At 38.8% G+C, this 21,736-nt stretch overlaps 1 protein-coding gene across 2 annotated transcripts; it reads right to left on the bottom strand.

The window, feature by feature from the left end:
- Positions 1 to 9,375: 9,375 nt before the first annotated feature.
- Positions 9,376 to 19,294, bottom strand: ppm1ab (protein phosphatase, Mg2+/Mn2+ dependent, 1Ab). 2 transcript variants are annotated; one of them, XM_021612177.2, is made up of 4 exons: positions 19,112 to 19,294; positions 14,209 to 15,119; positions 10,501 to 10,618; positions 9,376 to 10,188 (listed from the first exon to the last, which is right to left on the bottom strand). In XM_021612177.2, exons 2-4 carry the CDS (start codon positions 15,094 to 15,096, stop codon positions 10,037 to 10,039), a joined length of 1,158 nt encoding a protein of 385 aa, XP_021467852.1. In that variant the 5' UTR covers positions 15,097 to 15,119; positions 19,112 to 19,294; the 3' UTR covers positions 9,376 to 10,036. The 2 variants fall into 2 exon arrangements, with proteins under 2 accessions (XP_021467852.1, XP_021467853.1); XM_021612178.2 differs by having other exon boundaries at positions 10,052 to 10,188; positions 10,478 to 10,618.
- Positions 19,295 to 21,736: the final 2,442 nt, after the last annotated feature.

The following is a 21,736-nucleotide window of genomic DNA, read 5'->3' as shown; positions in this document are numbered from 1 at the left end:
TCGTTTGTTTCAGCAACCTCTGACTAGCGTTTTAGAATTTCAAAAAAAAACGACTGCTTTTCCTAGGTAAAGCATTATTCAACAAAAACGATTTAACCAAAACGCATCCAATCTAATCACTGTTCCCAATTGCTCTATCAAACACGACCTAACTGGAAGTATTGCTAACAGAGATTTGATTGGAGGAGAATGAAATCAGGTAGAAACTGCATTTAAGCCAATTCTTATGAAAAACAGATGTCTGAAGTACATTATATATGATATACTAAACCCAAATATTATATTATTACATACATTTAAATAATACTCCTAAAGGTCTATGATGTAAAAAAAAAAAATAAAAAAAAAAAAAAAAAAAACTGGCACATAGCACTTTATGTCAAGTAAAATAATAAAATAACTTGAGATTGTAAATAAAAAATAAATGCTTACTTATGTGCCAGTGGCTGGTCAGGAAGAACACATTTTATTTTGGATTATGATAAGGAAAGAGCATTAATGTTTTCTGCATTTCTTATTCAAAAATGAATAACAGATCCCTTATAAAGAGTAGGAGAGGGGATCTGAAAGGACTAAGTGATCGTAGATCACTAGTCCTACTCAGAGACGTGGCTGTTATATTTCATGTCATCCTGTCCTCTGTTATTTGTGTAGTAGGCCTACTACTGCGGAGCCTGTGTTTTTTTCAACCACTCCAAACAAGAAGGGAAAATACATCTCTTATTATTATTATTCACAATGATAAAATGTTGCAGAGTGCACATACAGTATAAAAACTGTTTGGGTTGATCGACAACAGCCTAGAGAAGTGTAAAAAATCATACAAATGTGTAATTTTGGTGAAACTAACCCTGAACAATGCTGCAGTAGATGCGTACCAATCAAGACAGTTTTATTTAAGACAACAATAATAACAAAGCAAACAGCCTAATCAATTTCTTTCTTTGCATTAGTCGTGCTTTAAAAAATAAATGTATATATTTTGTGTAACTGAGTGCATGGACAGTCTACTATGAGTGCGAATGCAGGATACATAAATTATATTAATAAATACATTACATTAAATTCAATGAGTTATTGCTCAGAGGCATGTATAGGCCAATATGCAGCTAGCCATGTTCTAAATAAATGAGGTAGGCCTAATTGCAGTCATAACAACAATCCCTTTGCTACGCACTAGATAGAAACCGTGGGAATGTGGCACCATCATTGTGCTAGTTGGTACATAGGATAAAACATTGATATGACAGCTTCCAAGAGCAAGCAATCCATTTACACCATAGATCTCCAAAAAACACTGGCCAGCTTCAATGCTACAACATTTGCAAAATGGGATAAACACTAATAGCTCAATGAGCATGGTCCCAAGAACCAATGGGCTGGGACAGAGCCAGAACACACGTGGGTGAAGCAGAGTTTTGAAAATGTGTCATACTCTGATCGGTTAGAGATGATCCAATCACCAATTTATTTTTAACAACACTCCTCATTTAGACATCACCACAAACGACGTCAAAGATGGCAGTCTCAGACTGAAGTATGCAGCAAATGATAAGGCAGCTGAAGAATTCTGATTTGGTCGTCAGGCAAAATATTGGTACCATTGACTTACATTGGATTTGTGCCACAAATGCTCAAAAGTTAGCATTTGGAAACAGTGGCCAGGTAAACAAAACTAAAGCATGGATAGCTGTCGAACCTTGTCCATAGACTGATCACAGGTTAAGGAAACCTATATCATTTTGTAATTTGGGCAAACTATCCCTTTAAGTTAAATGGAGCATTGTGTGTCACCTCTTTCTTATGCTTCTCTAATGAGAGTTTTGAGCAATGTCTGGCATTTTCCATGCACCAGTATCACAGATGGAACAATGAGACAGATATATAAATGTGAAGCATCCGCTTAGTGAGAGGAAGCCCAGTGGCAGGCAGTTGGAGAAGATGGAACGAAATGGATTTTGTCCATTCTGCTAATTTTCTAATCGGTGAAACATTTGATCTCAATACAGTTTTCTGTTCCCAAAACTAGAATCTACTATGAACAGAGTGGACAAAGTTTTTTTTAGACTTTTACCCTTTGCCAAAATAAAAAATAAAGTGTTCTCGAAGGACTGCAAAGACGAATTGAGTTATTGCACACGCGCACTTCACAGTGTAGGCGTTCCCTAACGGAAATACGCTAATTCATGCTAGAATGCGCCAATAGGATCTCGCTAGCTCATGCTTGGCTCTGCCCACCTCCTTGCTTGTTCTGCCCACTATGACTAATTTGTTCCCATTTGAAACGACGTGCTGTGGTCTACCTTGGTTTAGTTATAAAAAAATCTTTGCCGGTATGCTCAGAACCAAAACATCATTACTCTACAATATACATGCATTCAGATGACAAGATAAATGCTCAATCTGGTACAGTCCAGAAGTAGTCTGATTAATGAGGCTGCTCAAAGTTCGACTTAATATAGAAATAATACTGAGGAGAAGATGAGTTAACTTAAAATAAAAGATTTGGGAACCCCTGAGGTAGGCAACACAAATGTAAGCTAATGTTAAATCAGTGATGGAATTACAATCAATGTCAAACTGCAGTCTTGTAACACACAGGGCAGTTAAACAACATTCCTCTTAGTCTGATCTGTGAGTCTTGCTCTGACCTGAATATGGGACTGGAATGGGAACAGGAACTGGTGAGTAAAGTGAAGGGAGAACATAAATTAAGGATCTGTATCCAACTTTGTAAAGGCCAGGTGGTATATCCATGCGACTGACACTTCTCCCTCCCTGTGCTATCAACGCTCCCTCCGTTACTACTGCCTTTCTGAACTGCCTCGACACCTTGGCCTATCAGCTGTGGAAGACCATCGCCAAGTCAAGACCTGCCACTGCAAGAACCCTGCAAATCATGCCTGAAATGAAAGGCCTCTCTGAAAATTAGCTTTCCTGGCAATGACCAAAACAAAGAAGTTAGAATAGCCTAATGAATGAAACTAACATCCATTTCTCACTGGTCAGCCAATTACAACTGCTCTTGGACATGACAGTCCTCCCATTTTTACCTGCCCTGCAGCATCCCTAAAGCCTGGGAGGTTTTATGATAAGCTGACTGTGATCAAAACCAACAAAGCCCCAGGTTCCGACGGTATGCCATAGCAGATCCTCCAAGAATTTACCTGCGAGTTGAGCCAACCCATCTCTGACATCCTCAACATATCATTCCAGCAGGGGAATTCCTCTCCCAGTGGAAGACATCACGGTCGAGCCAATCCCAAAAGATACACCCCCTGTCAGTCGACCAACAAAACAAAGGTGTAACAAAACCTTACATTTTTCGTTATGATAAAGACAGACAGTTGTGCTAAGCTCATCATACTCTTTAAGAACCAATGGGTACATAACAAGAATTTAAATAACCGCAAACAGCTTTCCAAATCCCAAACTGTAGCTTTAGATGCTCCCAGGCTATTTACTTATTTTTCTTTGTATTGTTAGAATAAGTCCCTTGTCTGCCCCTTCATCAATGTATTTATATAGGCCTATGCCATTTGTATGGTCATGGATTTCCGTTTGTTTTAGAATAGGGGTGTAAATTAACTTTGACTAAATCATGCAGGTGAGGGTTATTGTGTTCAGTGCAAAAACTAAACGCTATCAAGATAGAAACACAGTCTTTGCAACAGGTTGAAACTATTAACTTTGTTAAATCGTGCAGTTGGTACCATGCATGCCAATGTACTACACTTCATGAATATATATATAATTTTTACTTTAAGATTGGGGACCAAGACGTTCATTCAAAAGGTAAAGTAGCCAAATGATGCACAGTTGACGTCAAACTGGAGAGGAAATTACGTTTTTCATTATGGTTGCCTGACATGCAAAAGTTCAACTCAGTGTTTCCCCTAGGACTTTTTTCAGCAGTGGTGGCCGTGGCCAATGGCGTGGTTTTAGAGGCCCTCCAATTAGCCGCAGAGATAGCATTTAGCTTTTTTTAAAACACATTTTCACCAATTAAACACATTTTGTCATGGGGCCCGTGAGAAAATGTACAGTTTTAAAGTTAATTTCCTGCAAATATACAAATGTTTTATACACATTTGTTCATATGCTATCGGAGTGACTCAAACATTACAAGTAAATCAATGGCGGCCCCATTCCATGACATTATTTGAATTTTAGATTCTTCCTGACTGTCTAGTTATACTTTTGGTGATTGTTAGTTCTCAAAGATTATCTCATAAACAAATACACTGAGTGTACAAAACATTAGGAATCGCTTCCTAATATTGAGTTGCACCCCCTTTTGCCCTCAAAACATCCTCAATTCATCGGGGCATGGACTCTACAAGGTGTCGAAAGCGTTCCACACGGATGCTGGCCCATGTTGACCCCAATGCTCACCACAGTTGTGTCAAGTTGGCTGAATGTCCTTTGGGTGGTGGACCATTCTCAATACACACGAGAAACTGTTGAGCGTGGAAAAACCCAGCAGCGTTGCAGTTCTTGACACACTCAAACCGGTAAACATGGCACCTATTACCATACCATGTTCAAAAGCACTTACATATTTTGTGTTGCCTATTTACCCTCTGAAGGGCACACACACAATCCATGTCTCAATTGCCTCGTCAGTGGGAAGAGCATGTTTTGTACAATTACTGTATATTGCTCCATTATATTTTTTACATACTTCATATCTCGCATTGGTCATTTAAGTTAACACTGAAAATGTTCTAGCATCCCAAAATTATTTCAAATAAAAATACAAATATTCTAGTATTTATTTTTTTGCAGTGGCGACCACGAATGCATATAGGGGAAACACTGATTTAACTTCAAAGCAAACCAGCAGACATACAGATACCAATGTAGAAATATAGCATCAGTCTCTGTGACACATTTTAATTGCTTAATTTCTCTTAAAAACACAAAGTTGCAAATCTTTTAAAGGGACAATTCAAGATTTTGGCAATTAAACCTTTTTCTACTTACCCAGAGTCAGATGAACTCATGGATACCATTTGATTGTCTCTGCATGCAGTTTGAAGGAAGTTTAAGGTATTTTCTGGAATTTGCAGAGGATGTGAGTGGAGCGAGTAGTGGAGTGTGTATAATTTCGCAGAAGCATATTTAAAAAATGCTCAGGTACCGCTCATCAACAAGCTCTGGACATGCTCTGCCCAGCATTTTTTATTTCCTTTATCACTGTTCTTTTAATAAGACATATTCTATTGTATTTATTAAGCCTACCCCACCACTACAATATAGCCTACTTCAAAACCAAATGGTACATAGTTACAAAAGTAGATGGGATGTTTGCTAAGTGATCTTTCTTTTTTTCTGTGAGCGCTGAGTGATTGTTTTTTACGGAGTGGGGAAATGACATTGTGTGCTGGCACAGTGTGCAAATACTACTTTGTGAGCGATGATTGGTATTTCCAACCGCTCAATTCTGCTCACATACTCTGATGCAGAGACATAAAAATTGTATCCATGAGTTGCTTCTGGGTAAAAAATAATAATAATACTTTTTTTTTAAATGGCTTAATTGCCAACATCTTGAAATATCACCCCTAGAGAAAAAAAAGTGTTTGACAAACTTGTCGTTCTTGTGCAAATAAAATGGATGACTAAGTCAAACATATGCATGCAGAACAAGGTAGCCTGCTACACACTAAGGCAAAGGAATGACACACTAGTGCATTCATTGTCTTAATAAGAAGTATAGGACAAGACACAGCCAAACACCTCTGATCAACCTTTCAGACATTGTAATATTTGTTTGTTCTAAGGTTGGCATAAGTGGTATGTGAGGCAAGAATTTGTATTTTTGCTCCAGGAGGTGCTGGTTCAAACTGCTAGGGGAACTTTATTTATTTTGTATTTTTTCTGAAATAATAACTTGCTTTCATCAGGGAAGGGTTCTAAATTTGCAAAAATGTAATTAACTTAAGGTGAAAAAGTATATAAATACAGGGCACATCAAGTTGTGTTACCTTTTAGTAATACATTGTGTTTGCTATTCAGTGAAAAAGCAAATTATTATTGCTCAAAATATTAGATCATTAATAAGGACATTTTAAAACAAGGCCCAACAATCACCAAAGAAAGTGAAGGCCCACTATTGAAAGAGTAATGCAACTATTTGTTTACGCTTGCTGTTATTTATTAAATCACTTAAAGCAATCTCTGGCCTAATATAGAGTGCCTATGGAAAGTTCTCAGACCCATAGACTTTTTCCACATTTTGTTACATCCTTATTATAAAATGGATTATATAAATCAAAATCCTCAGCAATCTCCACACAATACCCCATAATGACAAAGCGAAAACAGATTTTTAGCAAATTCATTAAAGATTAAAAGAACTGATATCACATTTACATTAGTAGTCAGACCCTTTACTCAGTACTTTGTTGAAGCACCTTTGGCAGAGATAACAGCCTTGAGTCTTCTTGGGTATGACGCAACAAGCTTGGCACACCTGTATGTGGGGAGTTTCTCCCATGCTTCTCTGCAGATAATCTCAATTTCTGTCATGTAGGAAAGGGAGCGTTGCTGCACAGCTATTGTCAGGTCTCAATTTCTTCAACCTCATGGCATGGTTTTTGCTCTGACGTGCACTGTCAAATGTGGGACCTTATATAGACAGGTGTGTGCCTTTCCAAACCATGTCCAATCAATTGAATTTACCACAGGTGGGCTCCAAGGATGATCATGGAAACAGGATGCACCTCAGCTCAATTTCGAGTCTCAGAGCAAAGGGTCTGAATACTAAGATATGAGTTAAAAAAATTTAAATGAATTTGCAAACATTTCTAAAAACCTGTTTCCGCTTTGTCATTATGGGGTATAGTGTGTAGATTTTTAAAATCAATTTTAGAATAAGGCTGTAATGTAACAAAATGTGGAAAAACTCAAGAGGTCTGAATACTCTCCGAAGGCACCGTATACTCTACACTTATCCAAACTGAAATTCGGACAATTAATTTAGAATTAAAGGCACATGCTTTTAAATGGAATTACTGGAGACTGAAAGCACAATTGTATACAAAAGTATTTGAGCAAATGTATGGCCATCAGAGGGCAGACATTAAAAGAGGGAGTTAAAAAGTTCATAGCTAGATACATGTATGCCTGAGTTCAACGGCACTTGGCCCGAAGATAGTCAAAAATGGCAAAACTACATAGTAAGAAAAAGCTAGCTCCAAATAATGTTTTTGTAAGCATTTTCTTCTGGGAGTTTATTTTTAATTGACCTTCCTCAAATGACATGCTATGATTTATAACATGATAATATGACAGCATGTAGGCTAAAATTAAGACTTCAGAATAGATAGCCACAGGGAAAACCATACAGAACAATATTTGATTTCAAGAATTTCCCTGCCATCGAGTAGCCGTGCAGCTTTTAAAATAGCTGAGACACGCCTTTGGCGCATGAGAATGCGCACGTACGCTACTTTTTGCATTTATTTGTAAATACCCTGTGTAATTAAATATCTGTACAGAGACTTTTGAATATGTGCTAGAGGGGAAAAACATGTGAATGCATGCATCCATAATGACATCCAGCATTACATTTATTATGAGGTCAGTAACTCTTAAAACCAAAGTTTAGCCTACTGTCTGTATTTAATGTTTTAATTGTGTTAAATTGAACGCAGTATAGGTGTCACAGAAGTTCAGTGATGCAGGCTCTATTATTGTTAAAGGATAAGGTCACTTTTGTTTTTTTCACCAAATCTGTATTTTGGATGTAAATGACATGTTATAGAAGTACCCTGACACTTTTTTTTTTTTTGCAATTTACTTGTTATTAAGAAACTTACGCCACCAGCGATATAATTCCTCATGCTCATTCAGCAATTGCAGGGACATGATAAAACATGAACAAAGGCTCCCACACCTAACGACTTGGTTTTTAAAATGATATGAGCAAAACATATTCCACTTTATTTGGAATGGCAAGCCAGACAAAATTAAAGGCCTATTTATATAATGAATATTCGGAGGGCAGAAATGATTAAATATTAAAGCATTGGACCTCTCACTAAAGGCTTCAGTCATACAAAAACTATTCTTAAATCCAAACTGGTTCTCTAGCAGATTAGTAAGAAATAGTTCACCCAGAGTTCAATAACGGCCTTTTTCCCTTCATTCACATTACAACCTCTCACTTTCGGTTATTTGAAAATGAAATCTCCAAAATAATTATATTTTTAAAACAAGCAATATAAAGCTGGTTGAAATTTCAGCTTAATCCACCAGAAAAGACACACCAAATATTATGGTTAAACTCAAATGCACTAATTGATTTAAATATATATATATATTTTGGGGGGGGGGGGGGGGGGGGGGATATATAATCTTTGTAAATTATATAATAAATAGGACTGGTGTAGTTGTCACACATGCAGTTAACAAACAATATATGTAAATGTCTGCTCTATCCAAAATTACAAACAACTGATTGCAGCATTACCCCAAAAATGTTGTAAAGGGGAGAAGGTACAAAACTTGTCTGTCAGTCCTGCATTAAAGACCAAAATGGTCTAAAGAAAATTCTGATAAATAAAAGCGTGTATCAGTTTCATTTATGGACAAAAAAATGGACAGCTGCGCCATACAGGTTTCAAAATAGCTTGGAGGAGATTTTCTATGTACCGATTCTATGGCACGTGGTCTATGAACTGATACACAAAATGACACCAGATTAAAAACATTGTTTTTCAATGTAAATTATTATACAACAATTTTGCAACCAATAGAATGTTATATGTATGGGGGATACACAAATCGCAGCTCTGCAGATTTTGCTGCGAAGAGTCATTCATAATCATTAGATTACTTGTTTTGGTACTGCCCACATGGAGCTTGTTTTTGGTTGCAGGGTCTGGAATGGCAGAACAATTGCAACATTTAATTGGAGCCAACTCTGCAAATAGCACTGCTGGGTGTTTGAAAAGTCAGAGTCAATAGTCCTTTCTCTTTGCTTATTTGAGCTGTTCTTACCATAATATGGTATTTTACCAAATTGGGCTATCTTCTGTACACCACCCCTACCTTGTCACAACACAACTGACTGGCTCAATCGCATTAAGAAGGAAATAAATTCCACAAATGAACAAGGCACACCTGTTAATTGAAATGCATTCGAGGTGACTACCTTATGAAGTTGGTTGAGAGAATGCCAAGAGTGTGCAAAGCTGTCATCAAGGCAAAGGGTGGCTACTTCGAAGAATATAAAATATATTTTGAATCGTTTAACACTTTTTTGGTTCGTACATGATTCCATGTGTTATTTCATTAGTTTTGATGTCTTCACTATTACTCTACAATGTAGAAAATAGCACAAAAAAAAGAAAAACCCTTGAATGAGTAAGTGTGTCCAAACTTTTGACTGGTACTATATATATTTACAAAAAATATATATGGGGGATTGGAAATTATGCAGACAATTACATTGCTAGAAACCACAATATATCTGCAATATTAAAGCTGATTAAAGCAGTAAAGTGACTATGCGCAACATTACATTCTCCAGCGATACTTCTCTGTGTAGCCCGCACATGCGCACGCGGAAAAGTACAGCTCGAGTCACACAACATGGAATATAACGTTGCGGATAAATTTCGGAATGACACAATTGCATGTGTATAACATCTAAAGACCTGCATCACTATACGGCGTCACTTTTAAAAGGACGTATTTGGGTGTTTTTGGAGCCTTTGTTCATGTTTTATCATGCCCCTACAACTGCTGAACAAACATGAGGAAGTATAATCACTGGTGGGACATGTTTCTCAAAACCAAATTAATTAATTTTATTTTATAGTGTCTCAGCGCTTTTTTAACATTAACGTACATCCAAAACACAGATTTGGTTAAAAAAAAAAAAAATTAAAAGTGAACCTTTCTTCATGTATGTAGTAATATAACCTGCCCAGTAGATGGCATGGTTTACACATATTCAAAGCACAGGTAATCTAGATTCTTAACATTTTCATATGTAGATCAGAATGGTCCTTTCCTACCTATTTCAGAAACACTGGCCAAAAAAATCTGTTGGATTTATATGATCCTGGTATGCAAAATAAGGGATTACAGAATCCGTATCATTCTGATCAAGATTAAATGTTTTGAAAAACCGGGTCCAGAAGATACAATATTGAGCTTGCTTCATTGGAAAAGCTGTGAGAAAAAAATACATTTTGACAATGAATATGATTTATATATATGTATATATGTTAAGCATTCTAAAGTTAACATTTGCTAAATTTCCCTTGAGGACATTTTAAGTCCAGGATAAACCATATTAAAAAGTATGTTGCCTATAAAGACACTCAAGTGCCTTCACACTTAAAATTGGGGTTCTGTGAGTACTTTTATATTTAGTTTCTGTTTTGGTAAGTAATAAGTACTACCATAAGTTTACGCAACAACAATAGGTGTCTCACTCTTTTGAAATGTGTAACATAACTCATTTCTTTTTAGATGCTCCACCTTCTACCCTGCTCTGCAGGTACTTATCCAGCTCTGCCTGTCTCTTCACAGCTTCTTGCGAGATCTTGGGAGCACCTGGGAAACACACCAGCACCACACTCATGTTGTCCCGGCTTCCCTGTTCAGAGAGGAGAGTTGAGAAGAGGAAATGCAAGTTATGCATTTTGCTATAAAACATGATTTTGTAAAAACTCTGAAATTATGCGTATTTGAGTGGATTTACATGGACATACTGTATGTAGCGTGAACAAAATCACAAGACGTCTCTTGAATGCTTTCAATTGACCCTTCTCCAAGCCCCGCCCCAGAATTTTGGACAACCAATCGTAGCGCTCTAAAGGATAGCAACGACTGACACCTCAGACAAGCTCACATTTGAATGGCATGAAAGCCAGAGAGGGCTATGGCAACAAACAAAAAAATCCTCAAAAAATGTACATTTTAATTGCTAAATAATTTAACAGTGCACCAGGAGTACTTGCTACTGTGATTCTTGAAAAGCAGAGCCTGCAGAGAGTATTGTTTTCAAATTTGAAATTATACATTTGTTACATTATTTGGTGGCTCAGCTGGTCTCATTGACAACATGTTGATACGCTAGTTAGCTAGCCACGTAATATAACTTTTCTCAAAATGTTAGCTAGCTAAGTTAGCAATGTTATGAATACAACTCCCATCTGCTATCGACATCACAACACGATTTGAGAGCACTAGTTAGCTCCAAAAGTGGTTAGAGCTTTGACTGAATGCTTACAGTGAATTACGAAGCTATTCAGTGGCAAGTTACCGTGAAGCAACTTTAATGACAGTCCACCACAACTTATAAAATACTTTCCTGATTAGCAAGGGGTAGTTTGCGTTTAATTTCTTTGTGTATTAGAAACACAGTTTCATCAGTGTTTGAATGGGGAATTGGGCTTCCTGGGAAAATGTTGTCCGAGGTTGCAAGTGGGGCGGGCCTTAGCGAAGGGTCAATTAGTAACTCTAGAATGTAATACATTCAAGGCATATATTAAATATAAAGCACATTACATTTTCTAACAGTTCATTCAAAACTTCAGGCAATCACCAAGCCAATGTTTTTAAATTGGATTTGTGTGGAGAGGAGTGCACATTTAAATGAAAAAGGACATAGAATTGGGATTGAAAGCAGGGTTAACACGCCTACTCTTGCGACAAATGCCATTGGATCTTTAGTGAAGAGTGGAGGGCTCGCCAACACTACTTCCAACAGCAGTGGGTACCTTCCTAGGATTGACCAGGCCCAACACTACTTAGCAAGACAGCAGTGGGATGCAGGGTAGTATGGCTGCTGGACATCTAATTTGATATCTGATTTTTAAAAGTATTGAAATTGAAGCTGGCAAACACTTGAATTTATCTTGATAGCTGCGTGAGGTACCATTAACTATCTGTGCTTGACTGTCTGGCTGATTTACAATCATTATTTAACTGAGCCATTTACACTGAACAAAAATATAAACGCAACATGTAAAGTATTGGTCCCATGTTTCATGAGCTGAAATAAAAGATCCCAGAAATGTTCCATATGCACAAAAAGCTTATTTCTCTCAAATGTTGTGCACAAATTTGTCTACATCCCTGTTAGTGAGCATTTCTTTGCCAAGATAATCCATCCACCTGACAGGTGTGGCATACCAAGAAACTGATTAAACCGTATGATCATTGCACAAGTGCATCTTGTGCTGGGGACAATAAAAGGCCACTAAAATGTGCAGTTTTATCACACAACACAATGCCACAGATGTCTCAAGTAGAGGGAGTGTGCAATTGGCATAGTGAATGCAGGAATGTCCACCAGAGCTGTTGCCAGAGAATTTAATGTTAATTTCCCTACCATAAGCCGCCTCCAACATTGTTTTAGAGAATTTAGCAGTACGTCCAATCGGCCTCACAACCGCAAACCAGGTGTGTGGGTGAGCGGTTTGATGATGTCAACGTTGTGAACAGCATGCCCCATGGTGGAGGTGGGGTTATGGTATGGGCAGGCATAAGCTATGGACAACGAACACAATTGCATTTTATCAATGGCAATTTGAACACACAGAGATACTGTGACAAGATCCTGAGGCCCATTGTGAGGACAATTTTTTAGATGCATATCTGTATTCCCAGTCATGTGAAACACATAGATTAGGGCCTAATTAATTTATTTCAATTGACTGATTTCCTTATATGAACCGTAACTCAGTAAATTCTTTGAAATTGTTCCATGTTGCACTTATATTTTTGCTCAGTATACTAAAAAACAATACAGTCTGCAGCAAATCACAAAGTCGTTTTGTAGTCTAGTCACTAAACCTCGAGTCGAGTCCCTATGGTTAAGTCCGAGTCGAGTCCAAGTCTTAGTCACCAATGGTTGAGTCACGAGTCCAGTCAAGAGTCCCTATGGCTGAAGTCCAGTCCCAGTGCTCGAGTCCTGGTCCAAGTGCTCAAGTCTGAGTGACTTGGTCTGAGTTTTGAAGTTCGACGTGGTTCCGGTCTCTTCTATTTTTCTGTTACATATTTGACATTGCGCCACAATCTTTGCACCATCGGTTGAAAAACGTTTGAAAGCTAAACTAATGATTTGGCGTGCTTTAGACATATTTGGCATTTTGGTTACTGCTGTTTTTTTGCTCGCTCGTACTGCCGTGTTGCTGTCTCGATGCTCGTCTGTTGCTAGATTCTCGCCTCTATTGATTTGGCTCGGATTTGGTATAAGAAATCTACCAGAACTTACTAGTATCCGGCTGGTTGGAAGATTTTCATTAAAGCATTGAAGTAACGCAAATATTTTTCTCCTGCTGGCCAATGGTCATAATTGCCTGCAATATGCAATAGCTTATGAAACAAATACGTCCTTCATACACAAGCTCACACACATTACATTTTTTATATAATGTTGAAGTTATGTCAAGTTATGTCAAATCAATAATGATGTTTTGAAGGGATGAATGGTCTCTAAACAGAATTGGCTATTGCTCCTGTTAGATTTACCAGATTACTATTTACATTAATTGTAACATGCTATCAGCTACTTTTTTGTAATCGGCAACTGATATGTGTGTTTTTTAATGCAGAGGGAAAACTAACAGGAGTCCTGTCAGAAACTGTCTATGGTATGCAGGTGGGAAATTGGAAGGGTAGAGTGAGACAACAAATTCAAAGACAGCCTACTTTTCTATACTCAAGGGGGGAGAGAGACAGACTGTTGTTTTACTATTAAACTCAATACTATTGTTTTCAATTTCGTAAAACAGTTTGTATTTCTTAACCAGGCAAAGATATATAGTAGGCTGGTGCCTGGTGGTTGCGGGAAGCAAAAGAGTAGCTTGCGCGATGTGTAGCTTTTGATCGAAGGCGGAGCGAAGCCTGCCTGTCTGCAAACACACATTGCTTGCTTGCCCCACAGCTCACCAGCTGATGTGGGCTGTGTGTGGCGCATCCTTCCCACTGCTAGAGAACAGAACCCTCACTCCACCCAGTAGTGCTAATATTCTGCTTATCATAGTAGCCTATCCAGTTCAAGTGCAAATACAAGTGACAAGAAGTCATAAAAATCCAGGAAAACTCTTGGACTTGAGTTGGCCCATAGTGTTCCATCTCTGGGAAATATGCTGTAGTAGCCAATTCAACAGCAAAGCACACTTAAGTAAACTATTCAAATCTCCTCTCCATTGTAAAATCTTATCTAGCTGACCTTACCTTGTATAAACATGTGTCAACAATCTCATTGCACACTCTCTCCAAGTCCTCTGTCACCTCTAGACGTAAACGCACAAAGTCACATAGCTCCTCATTGGCCATCACGTCCCAGATGCCATCACACGCCAAAACCACAAACTCGTCCTCCGCCTCAGATCTTTCAATCTCATACACCTCTGGCTCAGGCGACACAAGCTGCTCTGTGGGGCCCTTGCCATGTACACATTTATAGTCAAAGTCACCAAGGGCCCGAGACACAGCTAGCGAGCCATTAACACGTTGAATCATGACAGAGCCACCGGCATTCTGGATGCGCTCCTTTTCCAATGGATTGCTGGGCTTGTGATCCAGCGTAAAGAAATGGACCCGGCCTCCCCTGCTGAGGAGTGCCCGTGAGTCGCCACAATTAATGAAGTACATGTGGCGAGGTGAGATCATGACTCCCACTGCAGTAGAGCCGCTGCGGTCCGCACCATGCTTACGCTCCGAGATAGCTCGCATCTGCTCATCAATCTGCAGGAAGCCAGTGCGAATGCCACTCTTCACACTCTCCACTGATGGCTCGGGTCCATGCCTGTCCAGAATTGCCCTGCCCCCCTCTTCTCCACCTCCTGGTCCTGCACCCCCACCCCTGAAATCTGGGTTGCTGGTGATGTGCTCTAGCAAGTGCTCGCAGCAGTAGCGGGCCACCTGAGAGCCAGCATGGCCATCATACACGGCAAAAAAGGACCAGGGGTTGAGGCCATGGGGCAGGCCAATGACAGCCGTGTGTGTATCCTCCATCTCTACCCGCCAGCCCTGCATGCTGCTAAGGCCATATCGTAGGCCGTTTCCTTCTCCGTGGGCATTGAACTTCTCCATCTTTGGCTTGTCCAAAAATGCCCCCATTTCTTTTTTTGGGTAGCTTTATCCTATAAAATGACAACAAGAAAAATGTGCTAATCAATTAAGTTGCCTTTGCAGAACAATCAAAAAAATTTAAGTGATCATGTTTGTAACTATTTCTTTCCTATGACTGTCTAGGCCAGAGGACAGATTTACTTTTGTGGTAGCACAAACATTATTTCTTCTTTGCCTAGAAGGCAATTACTGCTGAGCAAAAATGTGTCAGTAAACATCTGTCTAACGATTAACATGCAGTAAACTAAGCATGTAATAGTTTTGATGTGTGCGCAATGTTAATGCACAGCACAATCACATTCTTCTCTTTCTACTGACAACGGTCTGTAAATCAAACATTCAATGGAACACTGTCATTCCACGTTCACGTAGTCTGATTAAACAGGCTGTAATACAAAATTAATTGGTACAGTGTATACAGCCTGAAACGAATGCCTGCAAAATCATATAAATGTTTCTTACAAGCCAGAATGTTGAATAAAATTACATTTAAACTTACTCTTCTGGTTGTCTTTGCGGTTTGCCCTTCAACTGCCCAAAATTTTGGACAAAATATTCACAGGAAAGTATTGTATAGTTTTACATTGGATATTTGTTTTCCTCTCGCCAATAGATATTGAACCAAGCATGCCATGACAATGGTATATTCTGATTCAGGGGAGGCTGGAGAACAATCCACACATTCTTTGTTTTGAATTTAAAAACATTTTGAAGATTGAAAAAGGTTGCTTGTTCTCCATCCTCTCCTGATTCAGAATATACCATTTTCATTGTCTTGTCATGCTTGGTTCAAAAGCTATTAATTATAGAACCAAATATCAAACATTAAACCTTCTCTCATCAATAGCTAGTGAACCAAGCATGTCATGGCAATGAAAATGGTATATTCTGAATCTCTTCATATTTATACATTTTTTAAAATAAAAAAAGTCTGGATTGTTCGCCATCCTCCCGATTCAGAATATACCTTTTTCATTATCGTGGCATGCATGGTTCAATAGTTATAGATGGGTTAGCTGACATCACGAAAATGATGTGTGTGCTTCCAAGGGGCAGAAGTCAGCATGTTGTGATTCTGGATGGCCAGATTGCTAGCAAGAATGACAAGAAACTGCCATGTGGGGAATCGTATATTAAAAAAAATATATATATATTTAACTAGGCAAGTCAGTTAAGAACAAATTCTTATGACGGCCTACACCGGCCAAACCTGGACGACGCTGGGCCAATTGTGCGCCGCCCTATGGGACTCCCAATCATGGCCGGTTGTGATATAGCCTGGATTCGAATCAGGGTGTCTGGAGTGACGCCTCTAGCACTGAGATGCAGTGCCTTAGACTGCTGCGCCACTCGGCTTGATTAATCTTGTTATTGATAGCATGTCTTGTTTTGAGGTGTCTTGACTGATTTCAGGTCAATGCAAATATGGCTAAAATTCACTAGCTAGCTAACCAAAACCTGTAACGATGTACACTACATTACCAAAAGTATGTGGACACCTGCTAGCCGAACATCTCCTTTCAAAATCATGGGCATTAATATTGAGTTGGTCCCCCCTTTTATGCCATAATAGCCTCCACTCTTCTGGGAAGGCTTTCCACTAGATGTTGGAACATTGCTGCGGGGAATTGCTTCCATTCAGCAACAAGAGCATCAGTAAGATCGGGCACTGATGTTGGGCAATTAGGCCTGGCTCGCAGGCGGCGTTCCAATTCATCCCAAAGGCGTTCAATGGGGATAAGGTCAGGGAACTGCGCAGGCCAGTCTAGTTCTTTCACACCGATCTCGACAAACCATTTCTGTATGGACCTTACTTTGTGCACAGGGACATTGTCATGCTGAAACAGGAAAGGGCCTTCCCCAAACTGTGCCACAAAGTTGGAAGTACAGAGTAGTCAAGAATGTCATTGTATGCTGTAGCGTTAAGATTTCCCTTCACTGGAACTAAGGGGCCTAGAGGGAACCATGAAAAACAGACCATTATTCCTCCTCAACCAAATTTTAGTTGGCACTATGCATTGAGGCAGATAGAGTTCTCCTGGCATCCACCAAACCCAGATTAATCCATCGAACTGCCAGATGGTGAGGTATGATTCACTGCTCCAGAGTCCAATGGCAGCGACCTTTACACCACTACAGCCGAAGCTTGGCATTGTGATCTTAGGCTTGTGTGCGTCTGCTTGGCCATGGAAACCAATTTCATGAAGCTCCCGACTAACAGTTATTGTGCAGACGTTGCTTCCAAAGGCATTTTGGTGAATGTTGCAACCAAGGACAGACGAGTTTTACGAGTTACGCGTTTCAACACTCGACCGGTCCTGTTCTGTGAGTTTGTGTGGCGCTCCTAGACGTTTCCACTTCACAATAACAGCACTTAACGTTGACCAGGGCAGCTCTAGCAGGGCAGTAATTTGACAAACTGACTTGTTGGAAAGGTGGCATCCTATTATAGTGCCAAGTTGAAAGTCACTGAGCTCCAGTAAGGCCATTCTACTGCCAATGTTTGTCTTTGGAGATTGCATGGCTGTGGGCTTGATTTTATACAGGGTTTGGCAGAAATAGCCGAATCCTCTAATTTGAAGGGGTGTCCACATAGCTTTGTTAATATAGTTTATTTGAGAGACAAGTGCTCATTGTGCAAATGTATTTATGTTTTCAATAAACATTGGAGACTAAATAAAGCTCACATGTTGTCAACAATCTAAGCCAACCCCATCTGTTTTGCCCCATAGTTGCAAATGGCTCAGTTTTGTTGCTAAACAACCAACAGGTCTATTGACAAGATAAAAAATACTAACTTTACCTGGGTGCTGAACCAACCATTTACAGTGGGGGTCAAGAACTACAGGAAACATATGATCTCTGTAATTGCAAACAAAGGTTTCTGTACCAAATATTAAGTTCTGCTTTTCTGATGCATCAAATACTTATGTCATGCAATAAAATGCTAATTAATTACTTAAAAATAATACAATGTGATTTTCTGGATTTTTGTTTTAGATTCCATCTCTCACAGTTGAAGTGTACCTATGATAAAAAAATTACACACCTCTAGATACTTTGTAAGTAGGAAAATCTGCAAAATCGGCAGTGTATCAAATACTTGTTCTCCCCATTGTACCTAATGGCTCTCTAAAAAGTCAGGTAAACAATACTTTCCAGTAGATATTTTGTCTCAATTTTCAAGCAGCTGAAGGACAAACTGTACAGACCATTGGTAGAGAAAGTTTAAACGTAATTGTATTCAAAATGCTGTCTTGTAAGGGACATTAACACGATTTTGCAGGCATATGTTTCAGGCTGTGTATATAACAGCCTGTTTAATCAGACTACGTTCACAGCATCTTGAATGCACCGCTAGATAGGTGGAGGTTGATGGGAGATGGGTGGGATAAATGGATGAAGGGAAGTTGGAGGGATTTATGGATAAAAACGGGTTATAAATGTTTATGGATGTCAGGTTTGAGGGGTTAATGGATGGATAGAGATTGGAGGGATATGCTTGATGGATGACAAAGCTTCAGCATAGTTTAATAAGTAGCTAGCTATGATATTAAAACGGAATAACATAATATAGGCCTAGCATACACCTAGTGGAGTGTTCTTGATGAAACAAACATACTGATGATGTAATCAAATCAAGTTAAGAGTAACGTAGTTAGCGAACGTTAGCTAGCTAATGTTGCTTTCATCATGACTTGTAATGTATTGATAATTACATATATCAACAGTAATGCTTATTACTGTACCTAGCTTTGAGACTATTTCGAATGCATTTTGCCCCACTGCTTAGTAGCTCGCTAGCTACATTTGACTCTTGCATGGAAATATTACATCACAAGCTCTGTTTTGTCACAACGCCCCTAGCTAGCCGGTTAGCTAGCTATCTAACGTAAGTTAGTAAGTAACCTTACGTTGTAAGGTAGAGATAGCAAGCTACCTTGGTTGGCATGCAACAACAAAGATGCTGCGTAACGCTAACTAAAATGAACTAGCTACTTACCAAATCCTCTAGTACCTATAGCTATAACGTTAGTGAACTCTGGCAGGTAAACAAACTGCTAACTTATTGGTTAAAAAGCTAGCTAAAGTAGAATCTGGAAAAACAGATAGTAGTGGAATACTGTGAATGAAACGCGACGTCAGTGCCTTGACCACCGTCAAGTGAGTAGCTTTAGCGACGAGGGGCAATAGTCTTCAGAATAAAAGTCCCACATTGAACCCAATGACGTATAACCCATTGTCCTACGTCAGATAATCTGCACTGAGAAGGTTTATGACTCATTTTGTTGCATCTTTATTGCATTGTATTCATGTAAGAAAAGACATCAGTAGATTTATAATTGAACACATTTAGGAATATCTTACACTATTGTGGAGAGGTGTACTGCTTGGATACTTTACCTACGATATAAATAAGATGAAACATTTTTATGTAATTAATTGTATTATTCTTTTGGCAAAATTTCATTTACACAAATGTACATTTACAAACAAAAAAAACACATTTTCTTACCTTACAAAAATTAATTGAACTGTATTTTAAGACATTTAAATACTCTACTAACAAAAAAGCTGTTAGAATTATAAGGTTCTTGTGTAATGTGATGTTGTACCCCCTAGCCCAATTGTCCATTGTATATTACTCATATATGCTTGTGTTCCCACATGTACTTCTTGTATTGATTTGTTGTTAAAGGCATGTAAAATAAATAAACATTTTAAGACCAATAATGAAAAATACAATGTGGAAACTGGTATGTTCAGAATATTGGCCTGTAAATGAAAAAAAAAGTGCTTTGTAAAGTAGCATTCAAAGTACTCGGTAGAGTCTGTACAACAGATACAGTGGCATGATTTGAATGGGTGATCATGTTGCCAATGAAACGGGTTGCCTCCATTCAAATGGAGGCATTCTGGAAAATCTGAAGAAAGATTTAGAACAGCTGCCAGTGGGCAGCTGGAAGCTGTAGTTGGAGAAGGCTACTGTGGTCCAGTGTGCCATCTCACAATCATGTGGAGGAGGCTACAGCGTATCTCAAGGGAATTATTATGTGGAATATAATCAACGGACATAGGGGTTGATTCATTTCACGTCAGGGCAAATCAAGTCTGACATTTTTAAGTGGAAATTACAAACTTTAGAAGCTTTATAAATCCTTGAATACACTACAAGTTAGCCTAGCGTTGGTGCTCCTACAAACAGCCTACTACAGTATAGGCTAGTGGATCTATCAAATCAGGCTGGTTTAGACTCAAAATAATTAGCTAGTTTGTTAGTAATGCAGTAGTATAAAGCTGTCATTTACAATCAACAATGTAGTTATGAACACAAGTGGTCTGATTTGTTTTTGACAAGTAACAGAGTGAATGTTTAGTCCATTCACACTTTTCTGCTGATGGAATAATGCTTTACTGGTCATTAGTTGGCCAAAATTAGGCTACATGAAAAGTTATCAAAATATATTAACAGCATTACCTTTTTTTAACAGCATTAGTTATTTTTTGGCTGACTAAGGCTGTGCGCTTTTGTGGTCGACAGACAGCTGTATCATGCAGTCATGCTCAGGAAACTGCCAGAGCAACCCATGCAAGTAGACAGTTAAACAAACCAACCTGCACTTCTCCCAGGCCATCTGGGCTCGTGACATCAGAGCATTAATATAAAAAGTTAATATCTTTGTCTGTGAGTGATGGAAGAAAAATAGACTTCGGCTACAATTATTTGAATAATTCAATGGATGTTTTGTGCATTAAGGTGATTAAAGTGTCTTATTAGGAAGTTTGACTTCACTACAGGGTCATCTATAGGAATTCTCTTTTTGGGACAGAGTTCAGTTAAACTGCATTACCGAAGCTGGCCTGTAGGTACACTTCAAAGCGTCTTTCCAGATCAGAACCCTGGGGCCTTGCTAGAGAGATGACGTTTTGTTTTTACAAAGTTCTCACTGTCGCAGTGTGCGTCTGTCTATGTGTCATAGCAAATCATGCTGCAAGATAAGTCGCAGCAGACAATGCTCTCTAATGGGTTTAAAATTTGGGAAAATTGACAAGTGAATGCATGTGTGCATCTTCTAAATTCTGATTTTGCCCAAAACAGTGGTAGACTCGAGGGATCACTGTCTAACACATTAGCAAGTGGCCACTCGACTGCTCGAGTGTTAAGTTTGAGATTCAGCCTAAATCTTTTTTTTTTTAGGAATAGGCATAGAATTACTTCTAGAAATAAATTCCGTTGTAGCAAGTGAAGAGGGTTAATCCAAGTCCTTATACCTTTTAAAGGGTTAATAAATTATGTTTTGATCATCTGTAAGGTCTCCTCCTCAGGAGACCACTCTGTGTGTGTTAAAACCAGTTTTTTGAGTGTTGTGACCTGCAAACACTATCAGAAGGCAGATGCATCTACATTTAGACTCCCCTTGTCTGGATCCCACCGTGGTTATCTGGTTTTCTGAGAACACAAGGATGCCACAGACCTGAAGAAACCAGCTACCTGTCAGAAGATGCTTACACTCGTTCACATTTTTATGATTCTATACTTGTGATGAAAGGTCAAGTTTCTGTCAAACCCACTTCTGTTGTTGCCAGGGAAACTCACACAAGGAGGACTGGGAGAGGCTATATGAGG

This window comes from Oncorhynchus mykiss, chromosome 8 (assembly GCF_013265735.2).
Source record: "Oncorhynchus mykiss isolate Arlee chromosome 8, USDA_OmykA_1.1, whole genome shotgun sequence".
NCBI classification, from domain to species: Eukaryota; Metazoa; Chordata; class Actinopteri; order Salmoniformes; family Salmonidae; genus Oncorhynchus; species Oncorhynchus mykiss.
This window is presented reverse-complemented; position numbering and strand designations above follow the sequence as displayed.

Bases quoted from the DNA above. Each gene is read 5' to 3' on its own strand.
- ppm1ab (XM_021612177.2), bottom strand. From the start codon at position 15,096: ATGGGGGCATTTTTGGACAAGCCAAAGATGGAGAAGTTCAATGCCCAC. The intron at 10,619-14,208 runs GTAAGGTCAGCT...CTCTCTGAACAG, and splicing joins TTGACACATGTTTATACAAG to GGAAGCCGGGACAACATGAG. The intron at 10,189-10,500 runs GTGGAGCATCTA...TTTTTCTCACAG, and splicing joins CCTGCAGAGCAGGGTAGAAG to CTTTTCCAATGAAGCAAGCT.